Source organism: Schistocerca cancellata, chromosome 3 (genome assembly GCF_023864275.1).
Source record: "Schistocerca cancellata isolate TAMUIC-IGC-003103 chromosome 3, iqSchCanc2.1, whole genome shotgun sequence".
In the NCBI taxonomy this organism is placed as follows: domain Eukaryota; kingdom Metazoa; phylum Arthropoda; class Insecta; order Orthoptera; family Acrididae; genus Schistocerca; species Schistocerca cancellata.
This window is the reverse complement of record NC_064628.1, coordinates 622085461-622112062: the sequence shown is the minus strand read 5'-3', so window position 1 is coordinate 622112062 and position 26602 is coordinate 622085461. Positions and strand designations below refer to the sequence as shown.

Here is a 26602-nt window from a genome sequence, read left to right as displayed (position 1 = left end):
CACAGAGATGTACTGGCAAGAACTGCATCCGCTAGCCCCCACCCCACCATGCCAGACTGGTCAGCAGCTGAGAAACTAGACAAAGAGTGGTGTCCCAAGAGGATTCCTTTCTTGGGAGTATGTGGGTGGCAAGCACATAGAACCTCAGCTAAGTGTGACATTATTTCCACTTCCTTGTGTCAGATTATTTCTATTGTCTTTCCTATCAGCCTTTCTTGGCCAATTCTTGCCTTTTTGGCTCCATTACTATTAGGTTGCAGGACATGAGAGTGTCTTTAATTTTCATTCTCTAGAAGAAGAAGAAGAAGAATAAGAATAAGAAAAAGAAAGAGGAGGAGGAGAAATTAATATCTTGCCAGAAGTATTCAGACACAGACTGTACTGCATGTGGTGCCATTGTGTGTGTGGTGATGGATTTCACACCAAGTGTGAACTCCCTTCTCTCCTGAGTGACTCTACAAACTGTGGATTATATACACTACACATCAAACAGAAATGACATCATTATAATTTGTGGAGATTAATTTTTTTTACAGATAAAAACATAATTTGTAAATGCTGCAAAACACTTACAATATGAATCTTGTAAATCTACAAAAAAATAATACAGGACAACGTTGGCACACTATGAGCTAATGTTCAGGTGCTGCAAGGGAAAACTTACTGAGTCATAACGTCATAGCAAATATCATTGTCACGAAAAATATTGTGCAACATCATTTAAAAATATGATGAAATATCAAATTTCTGATGATACAGCAGAAAACAATGTGACGGTTGGTAATGTTTCAAAGAAATCAAATCATTAATGTAAATGCTGTTTTACCTGGGCAAGGTCTTAAGAAGCTGAGCTTATTATCCAAAGAAATTTGTGTTTCTGCAAGAGGTATGATATGGCCAACAGATGGAGAACAATTACCCTAAAAGCACAGAAATTTTACTTGCTGTTTTTATTTTGGGTTTATGTTGAAATAATGTTACAGATTTGTGGTAAACAAAACACCGAAATATAGACTTTTTCAATGTATCAATCATTACGTATACCAGAGAATAAATGGGAAATGAAATTAGGCCAACAATGAACCCATGTGTTAGAACTTTAAGTAAATTCACATACTAATATAAGCCCTGGAAATTAATTTACACCCTCTTGAAGCTTATAATAAGTAACTTGATAACTGCAAACAGTACTGATATACAATTTTCTGTACAGTACTCAAACAATCAAATTTTGCTCAAAATACAGGTGCAACTTTTACAGCAGACAATTTAAAACTAAATTTGGTAATACAGTCCACCTAGGTTTATGACAATAAACAGTTTTTTAAGTGGTAAGGATAACTGCAAGTTACATTTTACTTAAGAGATCATGTCAGATACTTTACATTAAGGTGATCTAATGATGGCTGACAGCTGAAACTAATCCCTTGTCAAACGTAAAAGACAAACATATTTGCACTCTAGACTGAAAATTTAATACCAAATTTCAACATATATGTAGCTGATGAATTATTCATACAGAGGTAAAGCAATGGAGCTTAAGCAATAAACAGTGTCATATGCATGATGACAGAGTCCATTTCAAACTGGAGAAAATAAGACCAGTCACATATTTTCAGACATATCAGCACATTCATGATGTGAGAAGGTTTCTTGGCACTTGTTTATACTATCAATGATTCATAAAGGACCTCCATACCTCGGCACATTGAGATGTTTATATTTTCCCACCTCCGCGTTGCAAATGTTTTGAGTTTTGAGTGAAATCCCCAGTCAATGTGCTGTTGTTTTCACATCAATTCTACCAACAGTGAGAGTTGTTTAGTTCTCGGGGTGTTGTAAAATTCCTGGATTTGTCTCGTCGCTGTGCATCCTACGAAAAGGATTGTGGAAGACTCCCAAATAAATTCCAAAGTACAGTGCAGTTTTAACACCAATATATTTCCAGGGCTCAGGTGTCCGACGAGCCTGGTGAACTGTACCAGTTACATCACATGTACCCAAAGTTGACATCAAACGACACAGTGTTCACAACAATCAAAAAACGAGTGCCCCAAGGCACCTGCGTGACCTCTATTCATACTTTTGTTAACAATTACCTACAATGAAAATTACAATTTTATGTAAAATCACAGTTAAAAGTTAAACCGAATATGAGATACACATTGTTAAATATTTACAATCACAGTGCTGAACAAGGTGAACCTATTTTCAACTTAGTTACGAGTTAATATAACATTTTCTGACTAATTATGTTACAGGTAACAATTACATTTCTAAATTTGTTTATAACAAATCAACTAGTGCCTGAATTTTAGTGCTATATATATCGGAGATTCAATTAACATGCTTTATTTATATGTTCTATTTAATTTGCTGTAGTAATTTTATAATGATAGGTTTACTGGTACATCCTGACCATGTGCTACATTTCTTTCGATTAGTTACAGTATTAATTTCACATTTATATTTTGTTTTTCACATAAGAACAATGTTAATCAGCAAAGCATCATTTTCGAATTATACGTATACTGAAGTAGTGGTTATTTTTGTATGTAATTTGGAAACAGGTCACTTAACAATTGGGCAGTTAGGACTGGTGTTTATCTTTAATGCCCTCCGAGGGGTTCTGATAGGTAGCAATGAGATACAGTAATATTTCAATACCCCCCAAAGAGTTTTGCCTAGCCTGATAGACGAAACTCTTCTCACAGAAATATTAGTTTGATTGATGTGATACAGTACTAGTTGGACAAAATAACACAAACTGCATATATTTTAAAAGGTACAAAATTGAATCATGAAACTTTACATACAGATAAATTATCCAAATAGCTACAAACAAGAATTGGAAATATGAGAGTACAAAGAAATTTCCAAACTTTTACAAAATCAATATTTACATCAAATTTTCTGAATGAATGTTTTTCCGAAACTACCACTTCAAGAGCGTCCTTGTTTTTGTCACTTCTAGAGCGTCCATTAATTTTCCCTGCTTCAAACACTCAAAACACAACCAAGCTAACAAATTACATTTTTGATTGAAGTGATTACGTTGCACTTTCAAAGTGTCCATACGACATGTTCTAGAATAATAGTATCATAGAAAAGACAGAAGAATAAAAATTATCCTAACAGTTTGCAATACCATAAAATATTTTACAAATCTTATCAAACATGAATATTCAAAATTATATTTGTATATTTATATTGTGACAGTATAGAAACTGTTCATTTATATCCAATCCGGGTTGTTGTCACAAGTATCTGAATATACTATGTATAGTCAATATTTCTTGGCTTTGTACATCAAATGCAATAACGTTTCGAAATGTTTACCAGACATCCAGAAAGTCAGATCAAATTAACACTGTGAAACAGCTTCAAGATTTTATAAATTCTGACAAAATAAGTATTACGTCAATAAAATTCCTGAAAGTGGCAAGATACACTTAAGCAAGTGAAAATGCAATTGTGCATTGAGATTTTATAAAAAAAAATCCAGAACCTTATCACGTGGCATCTTATATTTCATTTTGTCAAAGTCCTCAGTCTGTCTATTAAAGTTGTCACTTCCTACCTCTCAATACCAAACTAGTCTCCAGATTGTGTCTTGCGAGATGTGAGTAGTGTAAAATAATAGTTTTTCAATGTGATTTGTGTGCTGTGCATTGCCATAGTTGTTCAAAATAACTCTCAAGTTTAATTTCACATCAACATTTCCTTCAATCAAAATGTAAAGAGTTCTACTTCATGCGATTCAAATGGTTCATTAGTTCCGTTATGTGTGACTGCACAGTACCATCATCATCACAATCCTCTCAATTAAATGAATCATCAAAACCATTAATAAATGAGGGTTGAATACCACCAACCACCTCAGCAGCATTGCATATCATATAACCTAAACCCATCATCATCATCATCCAAATACCACTACAAAAATGCAAGCCAAAACAAAACCATCTTCCATCAATAAACCGTAAACATCAATTCATGTGACTCAGAAACAGGAATGAGTCTGCAACCTCAAATCCTTAATACAAATGCAAATCACAACATCACTTACCTTATTTCAAGACAATCCTCAACAATTTCAACATCTCTCTCATGTGTACATAACTGAGTGAAACATGTATATAGTATATCATGGTGATAATCCCTTCTTAACAGCATAAATCACTTCAACCCTTTCATAAATCATAACGTCTTTCAACATCTCATGTGGTCTTATATATAGTAACACATTAATTCAGTTGTCAATCGTATAACGGTATGAGGAGCAAAACATATTAATTCTTTCCATGTGAATAATATATATAAGATTAAAAAAAACAGTGGAAAGATGTATATAGTTCTTTTTAACTGCACAAATGTACCATAAAATCTTTAAGTATGTATTAATAAGTTTAGTGTATCTTAATACAATTCACCTTTCATTTCTGGATAAGCTGATATAAATACAGTATGGTCTGTTTTCTGTAAAGATGAATAACTGTTCCTTACTAGAAAATACATATTGGTTTTTCCTGGCAAATCACAGTCCTCACATATCAGTAATAGTCACAATCGGTAGGATGTAAATGTCAAATTATCAATACATCTGATGATGCAGATTACTCAATCAAAACAAAATGTATCTTATACTACAAATTAAATCACATGAAAATATCTTACATAACAAATATAAGCAAACATAGGTACAAAAAATTAACATATGTATTGTCAGAAGCTTGTGTGTCAGAAAGGTATCGTAGAATGTGGCACAGTGTTTTCGAGAAGAAAATGTCACATTAGCTAGGGCATCTTGCATAAGCCACACGCATAGTACTCAAAGATTGTGTACCCCCCTGAGGGATTGCAATTATTGCACATCAGGTTTCAACTGAGTGATATTTCTTAAACCAAATAGCTTTTTTGATTTGGGATAGATAAGTTGGTAGGCGTTTGGATGTGGTTTTTCATAAACTTCAAATGGACCAATGTAAATACCAAAAAATTTCTTGATCTCTCTATTGATTGCCTTGGATTTCTCATAACTTTTGGTTAAGACTAGATCACCTACATTGTACTGTTTGCTGATGTGATTTGATGAAAACCTGAGGTCAAATCCAGGCTAGAAAAATATTTTGTGTCATTGAATTTGTACAGGAGTTCTTCCATGGATTCAGGATGATCTGTTTCTCTTTCTATAAACTTATTCAGGTGAAGTGAATCCAACACCAGCCTAACACCACCATCTTTTTTTGAAATACAGACCATCGGGCTGTTATATGGACTGTGACTTCTCTCAATTATTCTCCATTTTTGCATTTTCTGGAGTTCCCTCTCCACTTCTTTCCTTTTACAGATGGGTACCCCATAAGACCAAGAAGCCACGGTGAGAACTATGTATGGAACAACGAAATGGATAAAGATTCAGAAAGGGGTCCGGCAAGGCTGCATACTCTCACCGTACTTATTCAATCTGTATGCAGAACATGTTATGAGGAATGCGAGGCTAGATGAAGGAGAAACAGGAATTAAAATAGCTGGAATAAATGTAAACAACCTCAGGTACGCGGATGATACGATCCTGTTGGCAGAAAGTGAAGAAGAATTGAGAACACTCTTACTGAAGGTGAAAGACAAAAGTGGAAAAGGCCGGTCTTATGCTGAATGTGAAGAAAACAAAAATTATGGCAACTACACCTACCAATTCGTGGGATATAGCAGGAGAAACCACGGTGGTAGTGACCACATTCAGTTATCTCGGTTCCCAGATCTCTGCTGATGGCGACTGCAGCCATGAAATCCGGAGACGCCTGTTGCTCGGTAGACGGGCGATGTCAAACCTTGACAAGGTTATAAGGTCCAGAGATATAACACTAGCAACAAAGATCTGTAGTGTGAGGGCTATGGTCTTTCCAGTTGTGATGTACGGATGTGAGACCTGGACCATTAGAAAGGCTGAACGACGAAGAATTGACTCCTTCGAATTGTGGTGTTGGAGGAAACTTCTTAGAGTTCTGTGGACTGCAAAGAGAACCAACAGATCAATATTGGAGCAAATAAAACCAGATTCTCCCTGGGAGGTCTAATGTTAAAACAAAAGCTGACCTACTTTGGACACACAATGCGAAGGCATGCCTTGCTGGAAAAAACATTAATGCTGGGAAGATTGAAGGAACTAGAAGAAGAGGACGTCAGAGGATGAGATGGATCGATGGCATCACAGAGGCAATGTGTTCCAACCTGGAAGGTCTACGGGAGAAAGTGCAAGACAGGAGAAAGTGTCGTGATTTGGTTCATGGGGTCACGAAGAGTCGGAACCGACTAAACGAATAGAGAGAGAGAGACCCCATAAGGCTTAATGAAAAAGGGTTCGTGTGGCTTTAACTTCAAATGACATTCATAATCTTTGACCCTACCAGGTTGATCACAAAAAATGTTACAGTTTACCCAGACAAAATGTTCTAATTCCTGCTTTTCAGACTCAGTCAAGTCATTTGCTTCTTTTACCTTTTTCTGATATGGTTAGGGAGTACCTGTCATCAACCAAATTCAGGTTATTGTGATCCCTATTTTCCTCTTCCTCCATTTAATGGCTACACTCTGGATAAATTATTTCCCTAATATGGTTACTACTGTTTGTACTTGAATTTAACTGGATCACTACTTTTCCTTGAATACCGGCCTTTGGTTCAGTGAACAGTAATTCTGAATTTTGCCAATCAAAACTAACTTTTGCTTTAACTATCCAGTCCATCCCTAAAATCATTTGCTCATTGAGGTCTGGAATAACTAAACAACCATGTTCAAAATTAATGTTGCCAACAGAAAATGTAATTAAAGCTTGTTTATTTATTAACTTACTAAACTTGCCAGTGGCACCTTTAATCCGTACACCTGTGATTGGAAATTCGATGTAACTTTCCGTGTCTTTTATCGCATTCAGAGTTACTTTCAGCTGCAACACCACTATCAATAACTTCAACATAAATAATGCCATCTAATTTCTCTTGTGTACATATATCATCAAATACATCATCCTTCACAACACTATTTTTATCAAAATAATCTGTGGGTGATGCCTCTGCATGCACATCTGCCTTAACTACTAAGTGTTCAACATCTGAAGTTACACTACTGAAATCGCTACCTGTTTCATTATCTAAGTCAGGTGTTATTTCCTCATTTTGGCTACCAATTTCTACTAATATAGATACCTCATTATCCTTACCTTCATTGGAAAACAAGCTAGTGATACCATACATATCATAAGTTCTGTCTACATCAGGTGTTAATGTGTCATCAATTAATGCTAAGTCATGTTCATTAAGTTTAAACTGTGGTCCTGCTTGAGTATGTGCATTATTCAATTCACTCAACATGTGATCCCAAAAATTTTGCTTACAACTAGTATCATCTAAGTAGTAGTCCCTATTTACATTACATTTATGATTGCTTTTACGTTTCTGTCTCTTTAACCTCCTATTTGCCTGGTTTGTGCCATAACTATTCACCACAAATTGACAGGCTCCCAACGAGGTGGTTACCTGTTTTCCTGGTTGGAATTTCTGTTGTGAAGCTGGTTACTGTTTCTCTGTTCTTGATGGTTTTCGTGTCTGTTGTAACTACTGTTTTGGTTACCAGGCCAGTTATTATTTCTGTGTCCATTATATTGCTGTGACCCCCCATTCCTATTGTGAGTGTTTCTGAGGTTTTGATTGTACTGTCTGTCATCATTCTGCCATGCACAGTCAATTTTGTCTATATGACGTAAAAATTCGTCAACACTGTCATCTGGTCCATATACAAGCCCCACTGAAAACGGTGTGGTAGGCGCCGTTTCAGTGCGTCAATCTGTATCAGTTCGTCCAAAGGTTTGCTCAAATGTGACAATATCTTTAATTGTTTTTCACAAAATTCTCGCATGCTAATTGCAAGACCTGTGTGATATTTGCTACCGTTAAGAAATTCAGATTTTATTCTTGCCTGTTTGTTTTCCGACCAAAACTTTGCCAAGAATTGACGTTCAAAATCGGCAAAAGACGTAGTATTTGTATCAATGTTTTGGTTCACCCATGTAAGGGCTTCACCATCCAAAAAATGTTTCGCAAATTTAAACTCTGGCATGTTAGCTTGGAAACTATCTTTGCACTGATGCACAAAGTCAACCGGACGCAATTTCGCATCACCTGGGTAACATTTTAAACTAACATTGTTACAATTATGCACAAACATCTGGTTTGAATCAAAATTGGGCATTATATTATTTTGCAATTTTGAAACTTCAGAGCTGACTGTTTGCAGTTCTATTGTTACACTTTCTACTTTCTCATCAATACGAGATATCTTATCAGAAACTACTTCAGAATTTAATTTCAATCTTTCCCCTACCAATTCTTTTTCTGAAACAATGAGTTCCTGCAACATTTTTAACTTGTCTTTTCGGTTCACTAATTCATTTAAAATGACTACTTCCATGTTTTTGACATGTTCGTTAACTAATTCAATGCTTTTGTTTGTTTCTTTAAATTCGGAGATTGTGAAAGCCTCCAAACAGTCAACTTTAGTTTCTACCCTTTCTATGTCACATGCAACAATTTGTACTTTGTTATTTGTTGCATTGATTTCTTCTCTCAATGATTTTAAATTTTGGTCCAGCTTTTCTGTGACCTCTTTAATGTTGCTACCTAATTGGTTATTTTGAGTTACCAATTGTTCTAGTTTATTATTCAACAATTGAGATATTTGACCAATTAAATTCGGTTGCTGATTTGCTCCCGAAAAACCATGACAAGGCGAACAACTACTGCTCGCGGAATTTGCTTCACTGTTTAAGTGCACATTTGGAGTAGAAGCATGAAATTGATGGCCTGACCGCGTGGTCATGCCTATTCGATTTAACTGCGTTTCGCTCATTTTGATCAAAGTGGCTAGACACTAGACAAAACACTTTCCTGCCTATCAGGTGAAATTGTCACACGCACACAATGAAACAAAAACAGAAACTTGTAGGACACAATTAAAAGGGGTACTTATCTGATTCATTTGCGATGTCATTCCAGAATATCACTTTTGTTCCTGGCGATGTCCATGGCACAGTCTGCAACGTACAAGATCATGGTTCCTGCCTCTTGTACATGGAATTCTTGTGAGTCATCCTCTGCACAGTCTTCCGCTTGATCCCAGCTCCTCCACCACATTGAGATGTTTATATTTTCCCACCTCCGCGTTGCAAATGTTTTGACTTTTGAGTGAAATCCCCAGTCAATGTGCTGTTGTTTTCACGTCAATTCTACCAACAGTGAGAGTTGTTTAGTTCTCGGGGTGTTGTAAAATTCCTGGATTCGTCTCGTCACTGTGCAGCCTATGAAAAGGATTGCGGAAGACTCCCAAATAAATTCCAAAGTACAGTGCAGTTTTAACACCAATATATTTCCAGGGCTCAGGTGTCCGACGAGCCTGGTGAACTGTACCAGTTACATCACATGTACCCAAAGTTGACATCAAACGACACAGTGTTCACAACAATCAACAAACGAGTGAGCCTACAATACATTTGCTCGCAACCCTAGCCAAAAACCGAGTGCCCCATGGTGCCTGCGTGACCTCTATTTATACTTTTGTTAACAATTACCTACAATGAAAATTACAATTTTATGTAAAATCACAATTAAAAGTTAAACCAAATAAGAGATACACATTGCTAAAAATTTACAATCACAGTGCTGAACAAGGTGAACCTATTTTCAACTTAGTTACGAGTTAATATAACATTTTCTGACTAATTATGTTACAGGTAACAATTACATTTCTACATTTGTTTATAACAAATCAACTAGTGCCTGAATTTTAGTGCTAACATATATCGGAGATTCAATTAACATGCTTTATTTATATGTTCTATTTAATTTGCTGTAGTAATTTTATAATGATAGGTTTACTGGTACATCCTGACCATGTGCTACATTTCTTTCGATTAGTTACAGTATTAATTTCACATTTATATTTTGTTTTTCACATAAGAACAATGTTAATCAGCAAAGCATCATTTTCGAATTATATTTATACTGAAATAGTGGTTATTTTTGTATGTAATTTGGAAACAGGTCACTTTACAATTGGGCAATTAGGACTGGTGTTTATCTTTAATGCTCTCCGAGGGGTTCTGATAGGTAGCAATGAGATACAGTAATATTTCAACATCTGCTATGGGAGATGCTAAATTTTCTCCAAACAAGGTGCAAGAAATATCTGCCCTTGTTCTTCAGGAGGTGCTAAAATCTTCTCCAGTTCTAGCATTGTATGATGAGAATGCTGAGACAGAAATTCACATTGATGCCAGCAATTATGGGATAGGTGCAGCTCTGGTACAAATCCAGGAATGTGCTGATAAAGCTGATAGCTTATGCTTCCTGAAAACTCTCCAAGCCCACGAGGAACAACTCTACAACTGAAAAAGAAAGCGTTGCAGTTGTTTGGGCTATCAGCAGGTTCCTACTGTATGTATTTGGCAAACCATTAATCTTTGTCTCGGATTACCATTCCCTTACAAAGAAATCATGAATAGAATAAATTCACTGATAAATAAAAATCTAACAAGGAGATGGTAATCTTGTTTGTCTTAAGTGTATTACCATACTGTATTAAGGTTCTGCTAATTGTGAGCAACACCCATCTATGAGCTGTCAGTTACTTTATTTTAGTATTGTCTCCTTATGCCCTCCCTTTATCAAAATCACCAGTTATCCTATGTCATGTGCACTATTTGTCTGTGCATCAAATAATCTATGTTTTGTTTGAATTTATATTTTCTGTTGTTATGTTTCTGAGGCAGAGATGAGAAAAATAATCTTGGCATTTGCCTAGATGGATGTGGAAAAGTGTCCACACACATGTAGTCAGCACCACATGAAAATTCATTAATCCAACAGAGATTTAAGCTGACTTCACTCCTCTCTCTTTCATGCAAGCTAGTACTTTGCACATTAAATTATACAGGCACATCATGAAGTTGATTATATTTTTAGAAAATTACAAAACTTTTTTTCTGCCTATTTTTGCTCTGTGTTCAGGCACATGTGCATTGTAGCTTTATCATACAGAGTATTTCCAAATAGAATTATTTCAAGCATACATCCTTCTGTCCCTGCTCCCCCTCCCCCTTTCCACGGTTAATAGTTTTGGAGATCCAGATCCATCCACAGTACTGCAGTAGAGAATTTACTGGGGGTGTAGTGAGTAACTCATTTCCACCTAAATCAACTCATAAATGAAGACAAGTCAAATTAACACATTCATGGTTGTGTTAACAAATTAATAGCTTCAGAATAGGAAGAGAGATGATGATGTTTGGTTTGTTGGGCGCTTAACTGCGTGGTTATCAGCGCCCGTACAATTACCCAATCTTTTGCTCAGTCCAATTTCGCCACTTTCCTGGATGATGATGAAATGATGAGGACAACACAAACACCCAGTCATCTCGAGGCAGGTGAAAATCCCTGACCCCGCCGGGAATCGAACCCGGGACCCCGTGCTCGGGAAGCGAGAACGCTACCGCGAGACCACGAGCGGCGGACCAGAATAGGAAGAAATCACTACTATTGCGCTGCAGGGTCAATAAGAACAAGTTATTTATGTTCTTAATGAAAGATTTCTAATAAAATCTAATGTATATACTTTAACACCAGTAATGTAACTTGATATCATCTTGAATATTTCTCTTCAGTTTCTAGAGCATAGCTAACCAGAAAGTTTAGCCACTTTTCCCATGCAGGTGATTAACAAAGTTGAAGATGAAAGCATCAAGCAATAAAGTTATTTTGCCTCTGTAAATTTGATAACGTCTTATAGCAAAATAACCTCAAACAATTCTTTATCAAGGAAGGTACAGTTCATTAATCAGAACATCTAATATTGCAACTTCCATTCTCAGACATCTTGTATGCAATTTGGCATAATGGTAAAAATCTTACAGTGCATTTATTCCATAATGAAGTTTGTTGTAAACATTAATCAGTCTAAAAACATCTACACTATTCAAAAATTTAATACAAAACAAAGATATTACTTATATTATTCATATTAAGGAAAAATGAGACCACTTACAAAGTGATCAAAAGGAAGTAGAAGATAACACAACCTCAATCAAACATGAAGTCCGGTACCAACTGCACTAAAATTATGACATGTATAGAGAAAAAACACATGAAAAGTAAGCTGTTCAACAGATTTTTTTTTTTCAACTGAGTTCACTGCTGTCAAGGTACCAACCGTATGTTGTTCCATGCTAATTAGCATCCTGCTAGGATGTTCCATCAACAATCAACACAATGCCATAAAAATATTGCAAAGTTACAGTGGCACAGTCCAAAACAAACCTAAGAGCTTTTTCAATTACAATGTGGTCTATAATTGAAAAGCTACCCATCTTTGGAATGAAATACATCACTGATTCTGCATATCAAGTATCCGACAGTTTGTCAGGAGGTTTGTGGAGGTACGTGGCATTAGATGTCTATGCACAGGTCATGTAATTCACATAAATAACAGTCCACTGACTTGTATACATTGATGGCACCCGATAACAACTCAGATGGGTTCCATAGGATGTACATCAGGTGAATTTGGTCTCCGAGACATCAAATTAACTACACTCCTGGAAATGGAAAAAAGAACACATTGACACCGGTGTGTCAGACCCACCATACTTGCTCCGGACACTGTGAGAGGGCTGTACAAGCAATGATCACACGCACGGCACAGCGGACACACCAGGAACCGCGGTGTTGGCCGTCGAATGGTGCTAGCTGCGCAGCATTTGTGCACCGCTGCCGTCAGTGTCAGCCAGTTTGCCGTGGCATACGGAGCTCCATCGCAGTCTGTAACACTGGTAGCATGCCGCGACAGCGTGGACGTGAACCTTATGTGCAGTTGACGGACTTTGAGCAAGGGCGTATAGTGGGCATGCGGGAGGCCGGGTGGACGTACCGCCGAATTGCTCAACACGTGGGGCGTGAGGTCTCCACAGTACATCGATGTTGTCGCCAGTGGTCGGCGGAAGGTGCACGTGCCCGTCGACCTGGGACCGGACCGCAGCGACGCACGGATGCACGCCAAGACCATAGGATCCTACACAGTGCCGTAGGGGACCGCACCGCCACTTCCCAGCAAATTAGGGACACTGTTGCTCCTGGGGTATCGGCGAGGACCATTCGCAACCGTCTCCATGAAGCTGGGCTACGGTCCCGCACACCGTTAGGCCGTCTTCCGCTCACGCCCCAACATCATGCAGCCCGCCTCCAGTGGTGTCGCGACAGGCATGAATGGAGGGACGAATGGAGACGTGTCGTCTTCAGCAATGAGAGTCGCTTCTGCCTTGGTGCCAGTGATGGTCGTATGCATGTTTGGCGCCGTGCAGGTGAGCGCCACAATCAGGACTGCATACGACCGAGGCACACAGGGCCAACACCCGGCATCATGATGTGGGGAGCGATCTCCTACTCTGGCCGTACACCACTGGTGATCGTCGAGGGGACACTGAATAGTGCACGGTACATCCAAACCGTCATCGAACCCATTGTTCTACCATTTCTAGACCGGCAAGGGAACTTGCTGTTCCAACAGGACAATGCACGTCCGCATGTATCCCGTGCCACCCAACATGCTCTAGAAGGTGTAAGTCAACTATCCTGGCCAGCAAGATCTCCGGATCTGTCCCCCATTGAGCATGTTTGGGACTGGATGAAGCGTCGTCTCACGCGGTCTGCACGTCCAGCACGAATGCTGGTCCAACTGAGGCGCCAGGTGGAAATGGCATGGCAAGCCGTTCCACAGGACTACATCCAGCATCTCTACGATCGCCTCCATGGGAGAATAGCAGCCTGCATTGCTGCGAAAGGTGGATATACACTGTACTAGTGCCGACATTGTGCATGCTCTGTTGCCTGTGTCTATGTGCCTGTGGTTCTGTCAGTGTGATCATGTGATGTATCTGACCCCAGGAATGTGTCAATAAAGTTTCCCCTTCCTGGGACAATGAATTCACGGTGTTCTTATTTCAATTTCCAGGAGTGTATAATGCTCCTCGAACGACTGTAGCACAGTTCTGGCTCTGAAACATGGACTGTTATACTGCTGAAAGGTGACATCAAGCATGAAGGGATGCAGATGATTTGCAGCTGTCAGCTTGTCTTAGATTACTACCGTAGGTCCCATGCAAGTGCAGGAGAATATCTCCCATAGCATAATGCTGCTTCCACCAGCCTGCACCCATGGTGTGCTGCACATTTTGAGCTGCCATTCACCTTGGTGACAGCATTTTTGAAGATGACCATTGACCTATTGTAGCAAAACTGTGATTCAGACAAAGAGCCAACATGTTTCCATTGATCAATGGTTGAATTCCGATGGTCCTGTGCCCACTGCAGTCATAACTGACAATGTCATTGGGTGAACATGTGAACACATAGGGATGGTCTGCTGCGGAGCTCCATGGGTTACAATGAACAACAAATGGTGTGCTCCAAAACACTTGTGCCTGCCACGAGCATTGTGCTTTTTCAGCAGAGATGCCACAGATCACCATCTATCCTATTTTAGAGAACAAACAAGCCTCTGAACTCCACGTTCTGTGAAGAGTCGTGGACATCCAACCATTCAGTACCTTGTGGTAGTTTCACTGTCCTACTTCTTTCCGTAGATGCTTATGACAGTAGCACATGAACATTCAACCTGCTTCACCAGTTTTGAGTTATTCATTCACACACTCTGTGTAATAATAATCTGTCGTTTGTCAAAGTCACTTGTCTCAATAGATTTCCCCATTTGCAGCCCATATCTTTGCTAGGGTGATACACTGTCTGTGTGTGCTCTGCTTACACACTTTTGTTACCACGTCATGTGCCCACAACGTCACAAGGTGGCATCCAACATCGCAGTGGGCAGTGGTCATAATGTTTTGGCTTATCAGTTTAAGTATTTTTGTGGAGAAACAAAAACATTCCCATTACAGTTGTCCTGTAGTTCTTCGTCTGCTAGCACAACTGTGATCACTGGCTATTGTAAAATCATTGTCATTAATGGAATAATATGGGGAGACATGGGGTCAGGGATAGAGGTGGAATGTGCCATGGGTGAGTTCACTCTGGCACAGTCAAGGAAAGTTGGTGAAGCAAATGATGGAGCTGAGGAGCAAGTTCAGTAAGAAACAAGGATATAGATAAAACAAAGCAAGAGAGTTAGTGTAGACTGATGAGAGAAAATGGGGATGGGTATATGGACGGAGGAGGGTATGAGATAGGGGCTCATGGAGACTGATGAATTTGGGGCCACGAAATGTTTGGCGCGGACAAGTCTCATGTGTGTAATGATCAACACTTGGCCACAATTTGTCAGTAGCTATTAATTCTGGTAGATATTGACTACTTGTCAAGCTCAGATAAAAGGCAGTGCAGATGTTACAACAGTGTTGGTATTTGACATTACTGCTTACACAGATGGCACTGGCATACCACAACCATTGTTCAAAAGCTCAACAACATTTTCAGTCTCATTTATGTGCCTGTTAACTACTCAACACCTCAACTATAGGGTGAGTGGTTACCTTCATGCCTTTCATTACTTTTATTTACTACTGCATACTATGATACATATGAAGTTTATTAATGAGAAAGCACTATATCATGCACGATATGTTATGAGCCTGGGAAATAATGAACCAGATGAATACAGTTTTTCTAGACTTTTTTAAAAGTTTTTCATTCCATACTATACTGCACGTTCTTTAAGAAAAAGGATATTTAACCAGGTTTGTAAATTAATTCAAACTTCTTGGCAGCTAGAATGCATCGTGTTATCTTACATATAAGTAATTTTGTATGTGCCTCTATGGATGTGTGATAGAGCCATTGCTATTCATGATACGACAGTATTGTTCACAGTTTCAGGCTATTGTAGAAGACATAAGCTGATATAAACAACGCTAAAACGTCCAGTCATGTCTTGACAGAATACCAGTCTGGAGCAGTAATTGACAATCAGCCCACAGTGTAGGTAAATGTTATGTTGTGCAACTCATGAAATGTAAAAATGTGTCAGCCTTTTATTACAGGAATAATGAGTTACAAGTGGCATCCGTTGTGTCATACAAATACCTGGCAGTACACGTGTGTGGGAATAATGAACTGCAATGATCACAAAGGTTCAGTTGACAAGCTCAGGAACTTAAATGTTCAAGTTCTTGCTGATGTTCTTATCAGTTGTTCAATACTTCTACAATATGGTGATGTGATATATCTTAATTCATCAGTCATATCTGACATCTGTATGTATGCCTGAATTTCATCTTCTCTGTGCTCTAGCTTTCCTTCATGCTGCAATAATAATCACAACTTACCCTGTGTCACAAGTCAAATGCAGTTGTGTAAAAGCAACCAGCAGTTGGTTCAATTCCCTTCTCATTCCTTGAAATAAATACAAAGAAAAATATAAATTATAATAGGTTCATACACTATGAAAACTTTGGAATCTCCTTTTCTGGACAATGTTTCATAGTCCACATTGTCATTTTCCTCCACAGACACACAATCATATGCCAAGAATTAGTTTTAATGTTTGTGTGGGTCTTGCTCATTTTATTATCTTTCCCACATTTGAAAATGTAAGGTATTCAACGAATACAATATTTATATTTTATTTTATATGCTGTGAACTAAGTTTGTAGGACTGTTTAATTCTTTTTTACAGTCGCTAATGGCAAATAAGAAACTGATGCGGAAATGGGATCAAGATGCTTTGCACAGAGCAAATGAACTTGAAAGTCAGCAGCTAGAGGAGCGAATAGCATCTGAAGATTGTGTTAATGCGATAATCAAATTTATGCAATCACGAAATAAGCTCTAAATAGTATTTTCTGTTAATCACATGGCCAGAGCTGTCTTGGTACTCAATTCTGTTACATCACTCTGACAATGCATCACATATAAATATTATACTCCAGCTACAACAATGATCATGCTGTTATCATAAAAATAGGACTAAATAAGTGCCTTGTTGCAGTCTTGCCTTACATCACTCTGATAATGTATCGTGGCTAGGGTATTCATTAAAGGAGCAGCTTGTGACCTTTTTTTTTTTTTTTTTTTTTTTTTTTTTTTTTTTTTTTTTTTTTTTTTTAAAAAATAAGAGCTATGCACACTTACATCACTCTGATATTACATAACACAACTTGGGTCACTGTGAAAGGGTCCGCTTGTTATAACCATTTCAAATGTGGTGTGTGTAGAAAGTTCAATTAATGTGCAATGTAACATCATTGTCTCCCTACCTTTTATTTTATTATTATTATTATTATTATTTTGATGAATTAGTATCTCATCATCTTATGATCATATCACTTCCTTTCATAGCATGCTGTTTACAGAATGTATTCATTAATTTGTCTTGCATTAGCAACAGGACTACCTGATCATTGCAAACAAAACACATGCCTGTACAAAAATAACACCTTTCTAATGAAAATTAGTCATCATGCTGAAAAAAACTTTGAATATTGTTGTAAAAATGGAAAAATTGTGCTGCAGCCTACACAGTATTCTCATTAATGATACAAATGTAATGGGTAGTCTTATAATCACATAGTATATAAAATGTTCCACGTCGAAAAAAATTGTGTCAAAACATTAGCAGACACAAAATTTTATCAAGCTGTATAACAGAATAGTAAAAACAGACTATAAATTTAGTTTACATTTACAGCTAGTATAGTGAGATAACGTTTAGTTAATTCTATGTATAACTATTTGCATACAAAAAGATTATAACAGACCATCACATTTTATTTTATATGTCGTAATATTTACATGTACATGATATATCTATGCAGTTGTTTGATTCTCACCTAATACTGTAAGATGATTTCCATATGATTTGTATTTTACACTACGTAAATAAATACATAATATCATGCCACCATTTTTTATTTTGTGTGTATTTACATGTATCTAATATAATCAACCAGTTACAGAAAATATTATCTTTTTTACAAAACTGTCTGTTTGAAATTATATACAATTTTACATCAACAAAAGTATATGCTTAACTGTGCAACATCACACTTCAGTCAGCCACTGTTGATGTTTTAAAAATGTATGTTATGCTGCCAGCAACATCCAGCAATCCCAGACCCTATATATATATATATATATAAAGAGAGAAAGAAAGAATTCATACATTAAACTTCAAGGTAGACCAAACCAAATAAAACTATGATTTAAGTGTCTAACTTATAACAACACAACCAAATGTACCCAGCACTTACCTTCAGGAGATGCAATTTCTATTCATGCCAATAGTAGTACAATACTGGAAAGTCATGGGTGGAATAGATCTAATGGAAGGAATGGAGGTACTGAGCAGTCAATAGGCACATAAGCAAGATCAAAAATTTATTAAGTTGCTGAACAATGATCCTTCAGAGCTATTCAATACAAAACACTCACAGACAAACATACGTACATAGTATTTGTCGGCTACATTGTCCAAGCACTGCAGTTTGACTAGTGAGAGGACAGGTGTCAGGTGGAGGGGGCAGGAGAGATGGAAGGAAGGAAGACTGATGGCTGGGAGGGAGAGAAAAAAATTGAATGGGATAGGAATGTGGCATAGTGCACTTGCCCTGGTGCAGACAAGAGGAGTTGTGTGTGATACATGATGAAATGGAGGAGTCTACTGGCAGAAGAAGGGGGAGACAGAACAAAGGAAAATTGAGAGTACAAAGCCAAAATTGTGAGTGCAGATTAATGAGATGAAATGGAATACAAGGGAAAAGAGTTGGAGGTGGGTGTGGGTGTGGGACAGGAACTAGTGAAGACTGAGCTCAGGATGGCTGTGGAATTGAAACATGTTGTAAGGAAAATTCCCATCTACATAATTCAGACTTTTTGCCACACTTTGGTGCGAGGCATTCATTCAGGTTAACAGCTGGTTAGTGGTCATGCCCACATAAAAGACTGCACACAGGTTACAGCAGAGTTAGTATATGAATGGCAGTTTTCACAGGTGGTTCTGTCTCTCATAAGGCATGACATGCCTGTGACAGAACTGGAATAGGATGTACTGGATGTGTGTGTTATATAGATCCTGCATCTGAATCTTCCACAGTGTTTGACACATGTGGCAGTAAATTGGGAGTATGTGTAGCACAATGGTTGACCAGGATGTTTAGCAGGTTGCTCGTGTGGCACGAAACCATTTTGGGAGAGACAGGATGAATATTCCTCACTTTCAGACTTGATGATAGATTATCGAAGCCCTAGATAAAGGCTTATTTAAGTTGGTTGGGGAGGAAGAGTGTCAGTCCTTTGAGGTGGTTCATGGGGGTGTTTGTAATATTTGGGCCATGTGTGGATATGGCATGGAAGATCTGTTTGTGGACTAGGTTTCAAGGGTAGTGTCTGTCTGTAAAAACCTTGCATAAGACCTTCAACATACTGGGCAATGGAATGTTCATCACTGTATATATGTCATCCACATGTGGACAGACTGTACAGGAATAGAAGTTCTGCTGATGGTTGGTGGGTTTTTGTGGACAGAGGTTTTGATGGAGCTATCTGAGTGGTGGAGATCAGCATTTAGATAGGTGATGTGACGTGCTGTGCTGAATGTGACCAGGTGAAGCGGATAGAAGGGTGTGATGCTGCAAAGTGAGAACAGAGAATTAAGACATCATTGTGCCTGAACCAGACAAGATGTTTCTAATATCAGATGGATGGGAAGTTTTGCTCTAGATAGGCCATACAGAGGTAGGCCTCTGAGGGTGTCATGTGAAGGCTCATGGCTGTGCCATTGATTTGTTTGAATAACCTCCCCATGAAGGAGATTTGGTTATTGGTAAGGACGTACTCTACACACAATATAACTTGTCACTTTTCTGGGTGTCAAGGAATCGGTGGAGGTCAGATGACTTCGGAGAGTTATGCGATGTTTCCTCTCATTGCCAATCTTAGCTACTAGACAATACAAGACACTGTATCATTGTAGTAGGCACTGTGAAAGAGATGTTCAGTACAAGAAAGAGGCAGGGCATGTGCATGGAAAAGGGAATAGTTTTAAATGGTTAGGACTAACAGATAAGTTGGACAGATTACATATTACAAGAAATACTGTGTTTTCTTAAGGAAGGCAATAAAAAATTATATCTGTTTAGGCAACAGTTAAAAGAAAAACCAGGAAATCACATAAGGGCTGTGAATTCTGTGTTATTATAGAAAACACCCAAAAATATATGATAGCAGTCAGATCGCCGATGTATTTAATAATCACTTCTATGAAGTAGCTCAGAAGATGGGCGTGGACATTTCAAAGGATGAAACAATAGAGTATATGTAATAAGCTATGCCACATGCACACAAGCAAACCACAATTACTACATGCTCTGCCAAAGAAATTAAGAATTTAATGAACTCTCTCAAAACCAAACATTCTCACACAGCTGGTAATATCTCACATAAAATACTAAAATCCTGTCCTTGACATATATTGAAGGCACTGAGTGAAATACACAGTAAATCACTCAAAGGGGACATTTCCAGATGGACTGAAAGATGCTACTGACAGAACACTTTACAAGAAAGCTAATAAGTGAGAGATTAATAATAACTGACAAGGCTCACTGCTTACTTCCTTCTCAACGGCACTGGAAAAGAATGTGTATGCAAGAACTGTAACACACCTCTCTTGAAATTAGATACTTAAGCAGTCTCAGTTTGTATTTTAAAAGTGTGCCACCACAGAACATGCTATTTTTGTATTCACAAATAAAATAATATAAAATTTAAGTCACAAAATATTTCCCAGTGGTGTTTTTTGTGACTTGCCAAAAGCATTTCATTGTACTTCACAGCATTCTCACAGAGAACCTCAAATACTGTTGTTTCACAGATCTTGCTTGTAACTGGCTTTCATCATATCTAAATTACAGGACACAATGTGCTGTATTAAGAAACATAGTGAAACAGCGTCTTCAAAATGGAGAGATAATCACTACTGGTGTACCACGTGACTAATATTCAGTATCCTCTTGTTCTTGCCATATATACATGATCTACATCATATGTCCAACAAGCAGAAATAATTCTCTTTGTTGATATTGGAGAGATTTCAACACTTGAAAATGTAAATAATATTTTTTTGAAAATTAATAACTGCTTCTTTGTGGAGGGACTATTACTGAATTTACACTCCTGGAAATGGAAAAAAGAACACATTGACACTGGTGTGTCAGACCCACCATACTTGCTCCGGACACTGCGAGAGGGCTGTACAAGCAATGATCATACGCACGGCACAGCGGACACACCAGGAACCATGGTGTTGACCGTCGAATGGCGCTAGCTGCGCAGCATTTGTGCACCGCCGCCGTCACTGTCAGCCAGTTTGCCGTGGCATACGGAGCTCCATCGCAGTCTTTAACACTGGTAGCATGCCGCGACAGCGTGGACGTGAACTGTATGTGCAGTTGACAGACTTTGAGCGAGGGCGTACAGTGGGTGTGCGGGAGGCCGGGTGGACGTACTGCCGAATTGCTCAACACGTGGGGCGTGAGGTCTCCACAGTACATCGATGTTGTCGCCAGTGGTCGGCGGAAGGTGCACGAGCCCGTCGACCTGGGACCGGACCGCAGCGACGCACGGATGCACGCCAAGACCATAGGATCCTACGCAGTGCCGTAGGGGACCGCACCGCCACTTCCCAGCAAATTAGGGACACTGTTGCACCTGGGGTATTGGCGAGGACCATTCGCAACCGTCTCCATGAAGCTGGGCTACGGTCCCGCACACCGTTAGGCCGTCTTCCGCTCACGCCCCAACATCGTGCAGCCCGCCTCCAGTGGTGTCGCGACAGGTGTGAATGGAGGGATGAATGGAGACGTGTCGTCTTCAGCGATGAGAGTCGCTTCTGCCTTGGTGCCAATGATGGTCGTATGCGTGTTTGGCGCCGTGCAGGTGAGCGCCACAATCAGGACTGCATACGACCGAGGCACACATGGCCAACACCTGGCATCATGGTGTGGGGAGCGATCTCCTACACTGGCCGTACACCACTGGTGATCGTCGAGGGGACACTGAATAGTGCACGGTACATCCAAACCGTCATCGAACCCATTGTTCTACCATTCCTAGACCGGCAAGGGAACTTGCTGTTCCAACAGGACAATGCACGTCCGCATGTATCCCGTGCCACCCAACGTGCTCTAGAAGGTGTAAGTCAACTACCCTGGCCAGCAAGATCTCCGGATCTGTCCCCCATTGAGCATGTTTGGGACTGGATGAAGCGTCGTCTCACGCGGTCTGCACGTCCAGCACGAATGCTGGTCCAACTGAGGCACCAGGTGGAAATGGCATGGCAAGCCGTTCCACAGGACTACATCCAGCATCTCTACGATCGTCTCCATGGGAGAATAGCAGCCTGCATTGCTGTGAAAGGTGGATATACACTGTACTAGTGCCAACATTGTGCATGCTCTGTTGCCTGTGTCTATGAGCCTGTGTTTCTGTCAGTGTGATCATGTGATGTATCTGACCCCAGGAATGTGTCAATAAAGTTTCCCCTTCCTGGGACAATGAATTCACGGTGTTCTTATTTCAATTCCCAGGAGTGTAGATTAAACATTCCACTTGTGATACAGTACTGCACAAGCCTTGATCATACAATTAGAAATAATGCATGATAGGTAATCAATAAACGAAACAGAATATTCTGACGCCTTAGATGTTTATACTAATAGGAGTATGAACTGGAAGTCACATGTTATGGATCTTCTCAATTTTTCTAAATTTACTTTTTATTCTATGGATAATATCAGATTTTGGAGACAAAATTGTCAAAAAAGTTGAATTTTCCTACTTTCATTTAACTGGTTTGATGCAGCTTAACACACTAGTCTATCCAGTGCAAGCCTCATCGTCTGTGAATAACTACTGCAACCTAAATCCATTCCACTTGTACACAGCTATTTAAAATATTGGGCACTCTAACAACATCTTCTCAATGCACTTTGTCCCATTTGAATTTGTCAATGGGCAATCACAGCTTGAAACCAACAGTAACACTCATAAATATAATACAAAAGGAGACGCATTTTACACTATCCATCACTCAGCTTTAGTGTAGCACAGAAAGGAGTGAATATTCAGCCATTACAATCTTTGACCACATACCTAGTAATGTAAAGATTTTAACAGATAATATAATTTACTTCATAAACAAACTGAAATCATATCTGGTTGACAGCTCCTGCTTCACAGAAGAATTTCTGCATGTGTAATGCTATGGTGTGAGGGAGCCACATTTAACAAAGGAAGATAGATACTCCATGAAATGAAAGGGAAGTTGTTAATCAGCAGTTAAGTTGTTATATTTTCCACTGAAAAAGTGGATTACAATTGTTAAATTGCTTCATTTTGCATCATAGTAATTTGTTGCAATTATTGTCCACAAATATGCAACTAACTAACTTTCTACCCCCTTATAAATTGATACACCAAGATTTTTGTACAAGCTTGAAGATTTGATTTGTGAACCATTGATAATGTAGCCATATGATCCTGGAAAGTATGGAGGATGAGGTAGCACAGTGATTTAGTTTTTTGTGTAATAGTCACACACCAACAGTGTTGAATGTGCGGGCGCATTATCACGGTGCAAGAGCCATCAATCATCTCACCACATTTCAGGCTGTTTTCCTTATCACATTTTCTTGCAGGCATTGCCACACATCCCGACAGTACCATCAATTAACAGTTCATCCTTGTGGCATGAACTGATGATGAACTAATCCTTCAGAGTCAAACAAAACTATCAGCATGACTTTGACATTTGACCTGACCTGGCGAGGATTTTTTTGGTCTTGGAGACCTTTTCCAGAACCACTGTGAAGCCTGAACCTTGATCTCAACATTGCAACCATAAACCCATGTCTCATCACCAGTTATGATTCTCTTAAGAAGCATCTCATTCTCATTTGCGTGATGCAAAAGCTCTTCACAGATTGTGAGGCAAAGGTCTTTCTGGTCTTGACTCATGAGCCGTAGGCCAACTGAAATGTTAATTCTTCTGCAATCTCTCAGACAGCCAGTCTTTGACTGGCACACACAATTTCATCAACATTCCTGACATGAGTGTCGTTGGTAGACGTCATAGGGTGTCCCGAACGAGTACCACCTCGAACTTCTTTCCAGCCATTTTTAAACCATGTGAACCATTCATAACACTATGTATGGCTTAACACTGTAGGCTTCCTGTATCATTTGGTATGTCTCTATAGAGGTTTTCTTGTGTTTAACGCAAAATTTAATGCAAACACACTGCTCCTCTAGCACTGACATCTTGAAATTCAAGCTGTGTGACATAACATTCTTCTCAATACAACACTTAACAATAACCAATGGACATACAACAATGAACCTTCTGGCAGTTGCATATTAAACACAGGTGTTCGCAGGAATGCCAACCAATTTTCTCTCCAACACACCACTGGCACAAAATTACAGATGTTTCAGAATTGTTTGAACATACTTTATATACTGGGGAGTACCTTGTATCTCTCTCTCAGTAAAGGAACATTTGAAATTGGAGTTAGGCACTTTTAGTTTGCTACTCTCCATTTCTATTCCTGTGCCAACTATGAGTGTCTGAACATTAACTTTGGTGCCACTGACAGCCTTTATATGTAAACAGAATTTCTTGGGTTTTCAAAAATGTAAACTCCAGGTTGGAATATCAACAATGTAAGGAAAAGATAGATTGCTACGTACTGTGAAGATAACATATTAAGTTGTGGGCAGGCACAATTAATAAGCACTTATACAATGGCTTTCAGCCGCAGCCTGCATAAAAAAAAGAAAAACATATACATTCATTCACACAAGCGAGCACATCTCACACACACGTGACCACCATCTCCAGCAGCTTGGACCAGAATGCAACTGTCACATGGAATGGAAGCAGCAATTTGGAGGGAGCGGGGAAGGGGAAGGAATATCAGCATATGGGCATGGGGGGGGGGGGGGGCAGGGGCAGGGGAGAAGAGCATTGTCTGGTGGAGTGTACATGGACTAGACTGCCAATGGGCACAGTATTGGGAGGCTGGGATGGGAGAGCAGAATGAAGTGAAAAAGGAGAGGAGTGGAGTAAGATGGACAGATACATTGGCAAGGGTGACACACAAAGAGGATCGGAGACGAGAATAGGGAGGAGATGATACAACAGAGGGGTTGCAAACTATTGGGTGGGTGTGGGGATAGTATGTTATCGTAGGTTGAGCCTGGGCTAAGTGTGGGATTGGAGTATGTGTAGTAATGATAGCTCCCATCTGTGGAGTTCAGAAAAGCTGGTGGTGAAGGGGAGGACCCAGATGGCTTGGGCAGTGAAACAGCCACTGAAATCAACCATGTTATATCCAGCTGTATGTCATGCCACAGGTTGGTCACTTCACTCTTGGTCACAGTTTGGCAGTGGCCGCTGGTATACAGCTGGTTACTAGTAACACCCATATAAAAAGCTGTGCAATGACTGCTTTATGCAATGATTGCAGCAGAATTGGAATATGACATGGCTGATTTCACAGGTGGCCCAGTCTCTGATGGGGTAGCATCAGCCTGAGACAGTAATGGAATAGGAATTGCTGGATGAGTTGTTTAGGGCAGGTCTTGCACCTGTGTCTTGCACAGGAATATGATCCTAATGGCAAGGGGTTGGGATTGGGAGTGGCATAGGTATAGACTAGGATGTTGTGGAAGTTGGGTGGGCAACAGAACACCACTTTAGATGAGGTAGGAAAGATTTTGGGTAGGATATCGCCTTGTTTCAGGGAATGATTGTAGGCAATCAAAGCCCCAGAAAAGGATGTGGTTCAGTTGTTCCAATCTGGGGTGGTATTAGGTGATGAAGGGGGCACTCCTTTGTGGGTGTTCCTTGGGGGTGGTGGGAGCATTGGGGATGTGATGGGAAATTGTATGAGAGCTCTGTTTGTGGACTAGGTGTGTGGGATAGCGCCTGACTGTGAAGGCCTTCATGAGACCCTCAGCATAGTGATTAAGTGAGTTCTCGTCACTGCAGATATATTGTCCCCAGGTGGCCAGGCTGTGTAGGAGGGATTTTTTGGTGTGGAATGCAGGTATTATTGGTGGCTGTTGGGTTTAATGTGGACAGGGGTGTGGAAGGACCCATTCAGAGAGGAGGTGGTCAATGTCCAGGAAGATAGCATGTTGGGTCAACGAGGACATTTTTAAGCATCTTACAATACTGATGTAATGGGCAACAGTAGCTTGATTGTGACTACTTCTAACATTTTGATATAATTCCTGCTTTGTTCTACAAGATATCCTTATTCTACTAGTCAGCCACCCGGGCTGCCTATTACTGCTAGTACCCCATTTAGAATGTTCTAATGGAAATCAACTCTCAAAGAGTATGAGAAATGTGTTGAGGAAAGCATTATATTTGTCACCTATGTTATTGGCACTATAAACATTCTGCCACACTTGTTCCTTGACAAGGTTTAGAAAACTCTCTATTGCTGATGGATTAACTTTCCTACATAGTTTGTGATTAA

General features: G+C 39.4%; 2 protein-coding genes across 3 annotated transcripts in view; one reads left to right on the top strand and one right to left on the bottom strand.

The window, feature by feature from the left end:
- LOC126175533 (enoyl-CoA delta isomerase 2-like) overlaps positions 1 to 17124 on the top strand; it is a 149710-nt gene extending 132586 nt beyond the window's left edge. For both annotated transcript variants that reach the window (XM_049922366.1, XM_049922365.1), the window contains exon 7: positions 16735 to 17124. In XM_049922366.1, coding sequence (XP_049778323.1) covers positions 16735 to 16890 — 156 coding nt within the window. In that variant the 3' untranslated portion in view covers positions 16891 to 17124. The remainder of the gene's footprint in view (positions 1 to 16734) is intronic.
- Positions 17125 to 17308: 184 nt separating this feature from the next.
- Positions 17309 to 26602, bottom strand: part of LOC126176466 (DNA repair and recombination protein RAD54B-like) — a 359746-nt gene continuing 350452 nt past the window's right edge. The window contains exon 17 of the mRNA XM_049923623.1: positions 17309 to 18174. Within this exon, the coding sequence (XP_049779580.1) occupies positions 18106 to 18174 (69 nt within the window). The 3' untranslated portion in view covers positions 17309 to 18105. The remainder of the gene's footprint in view (positions 18175 to 26602) is intronic.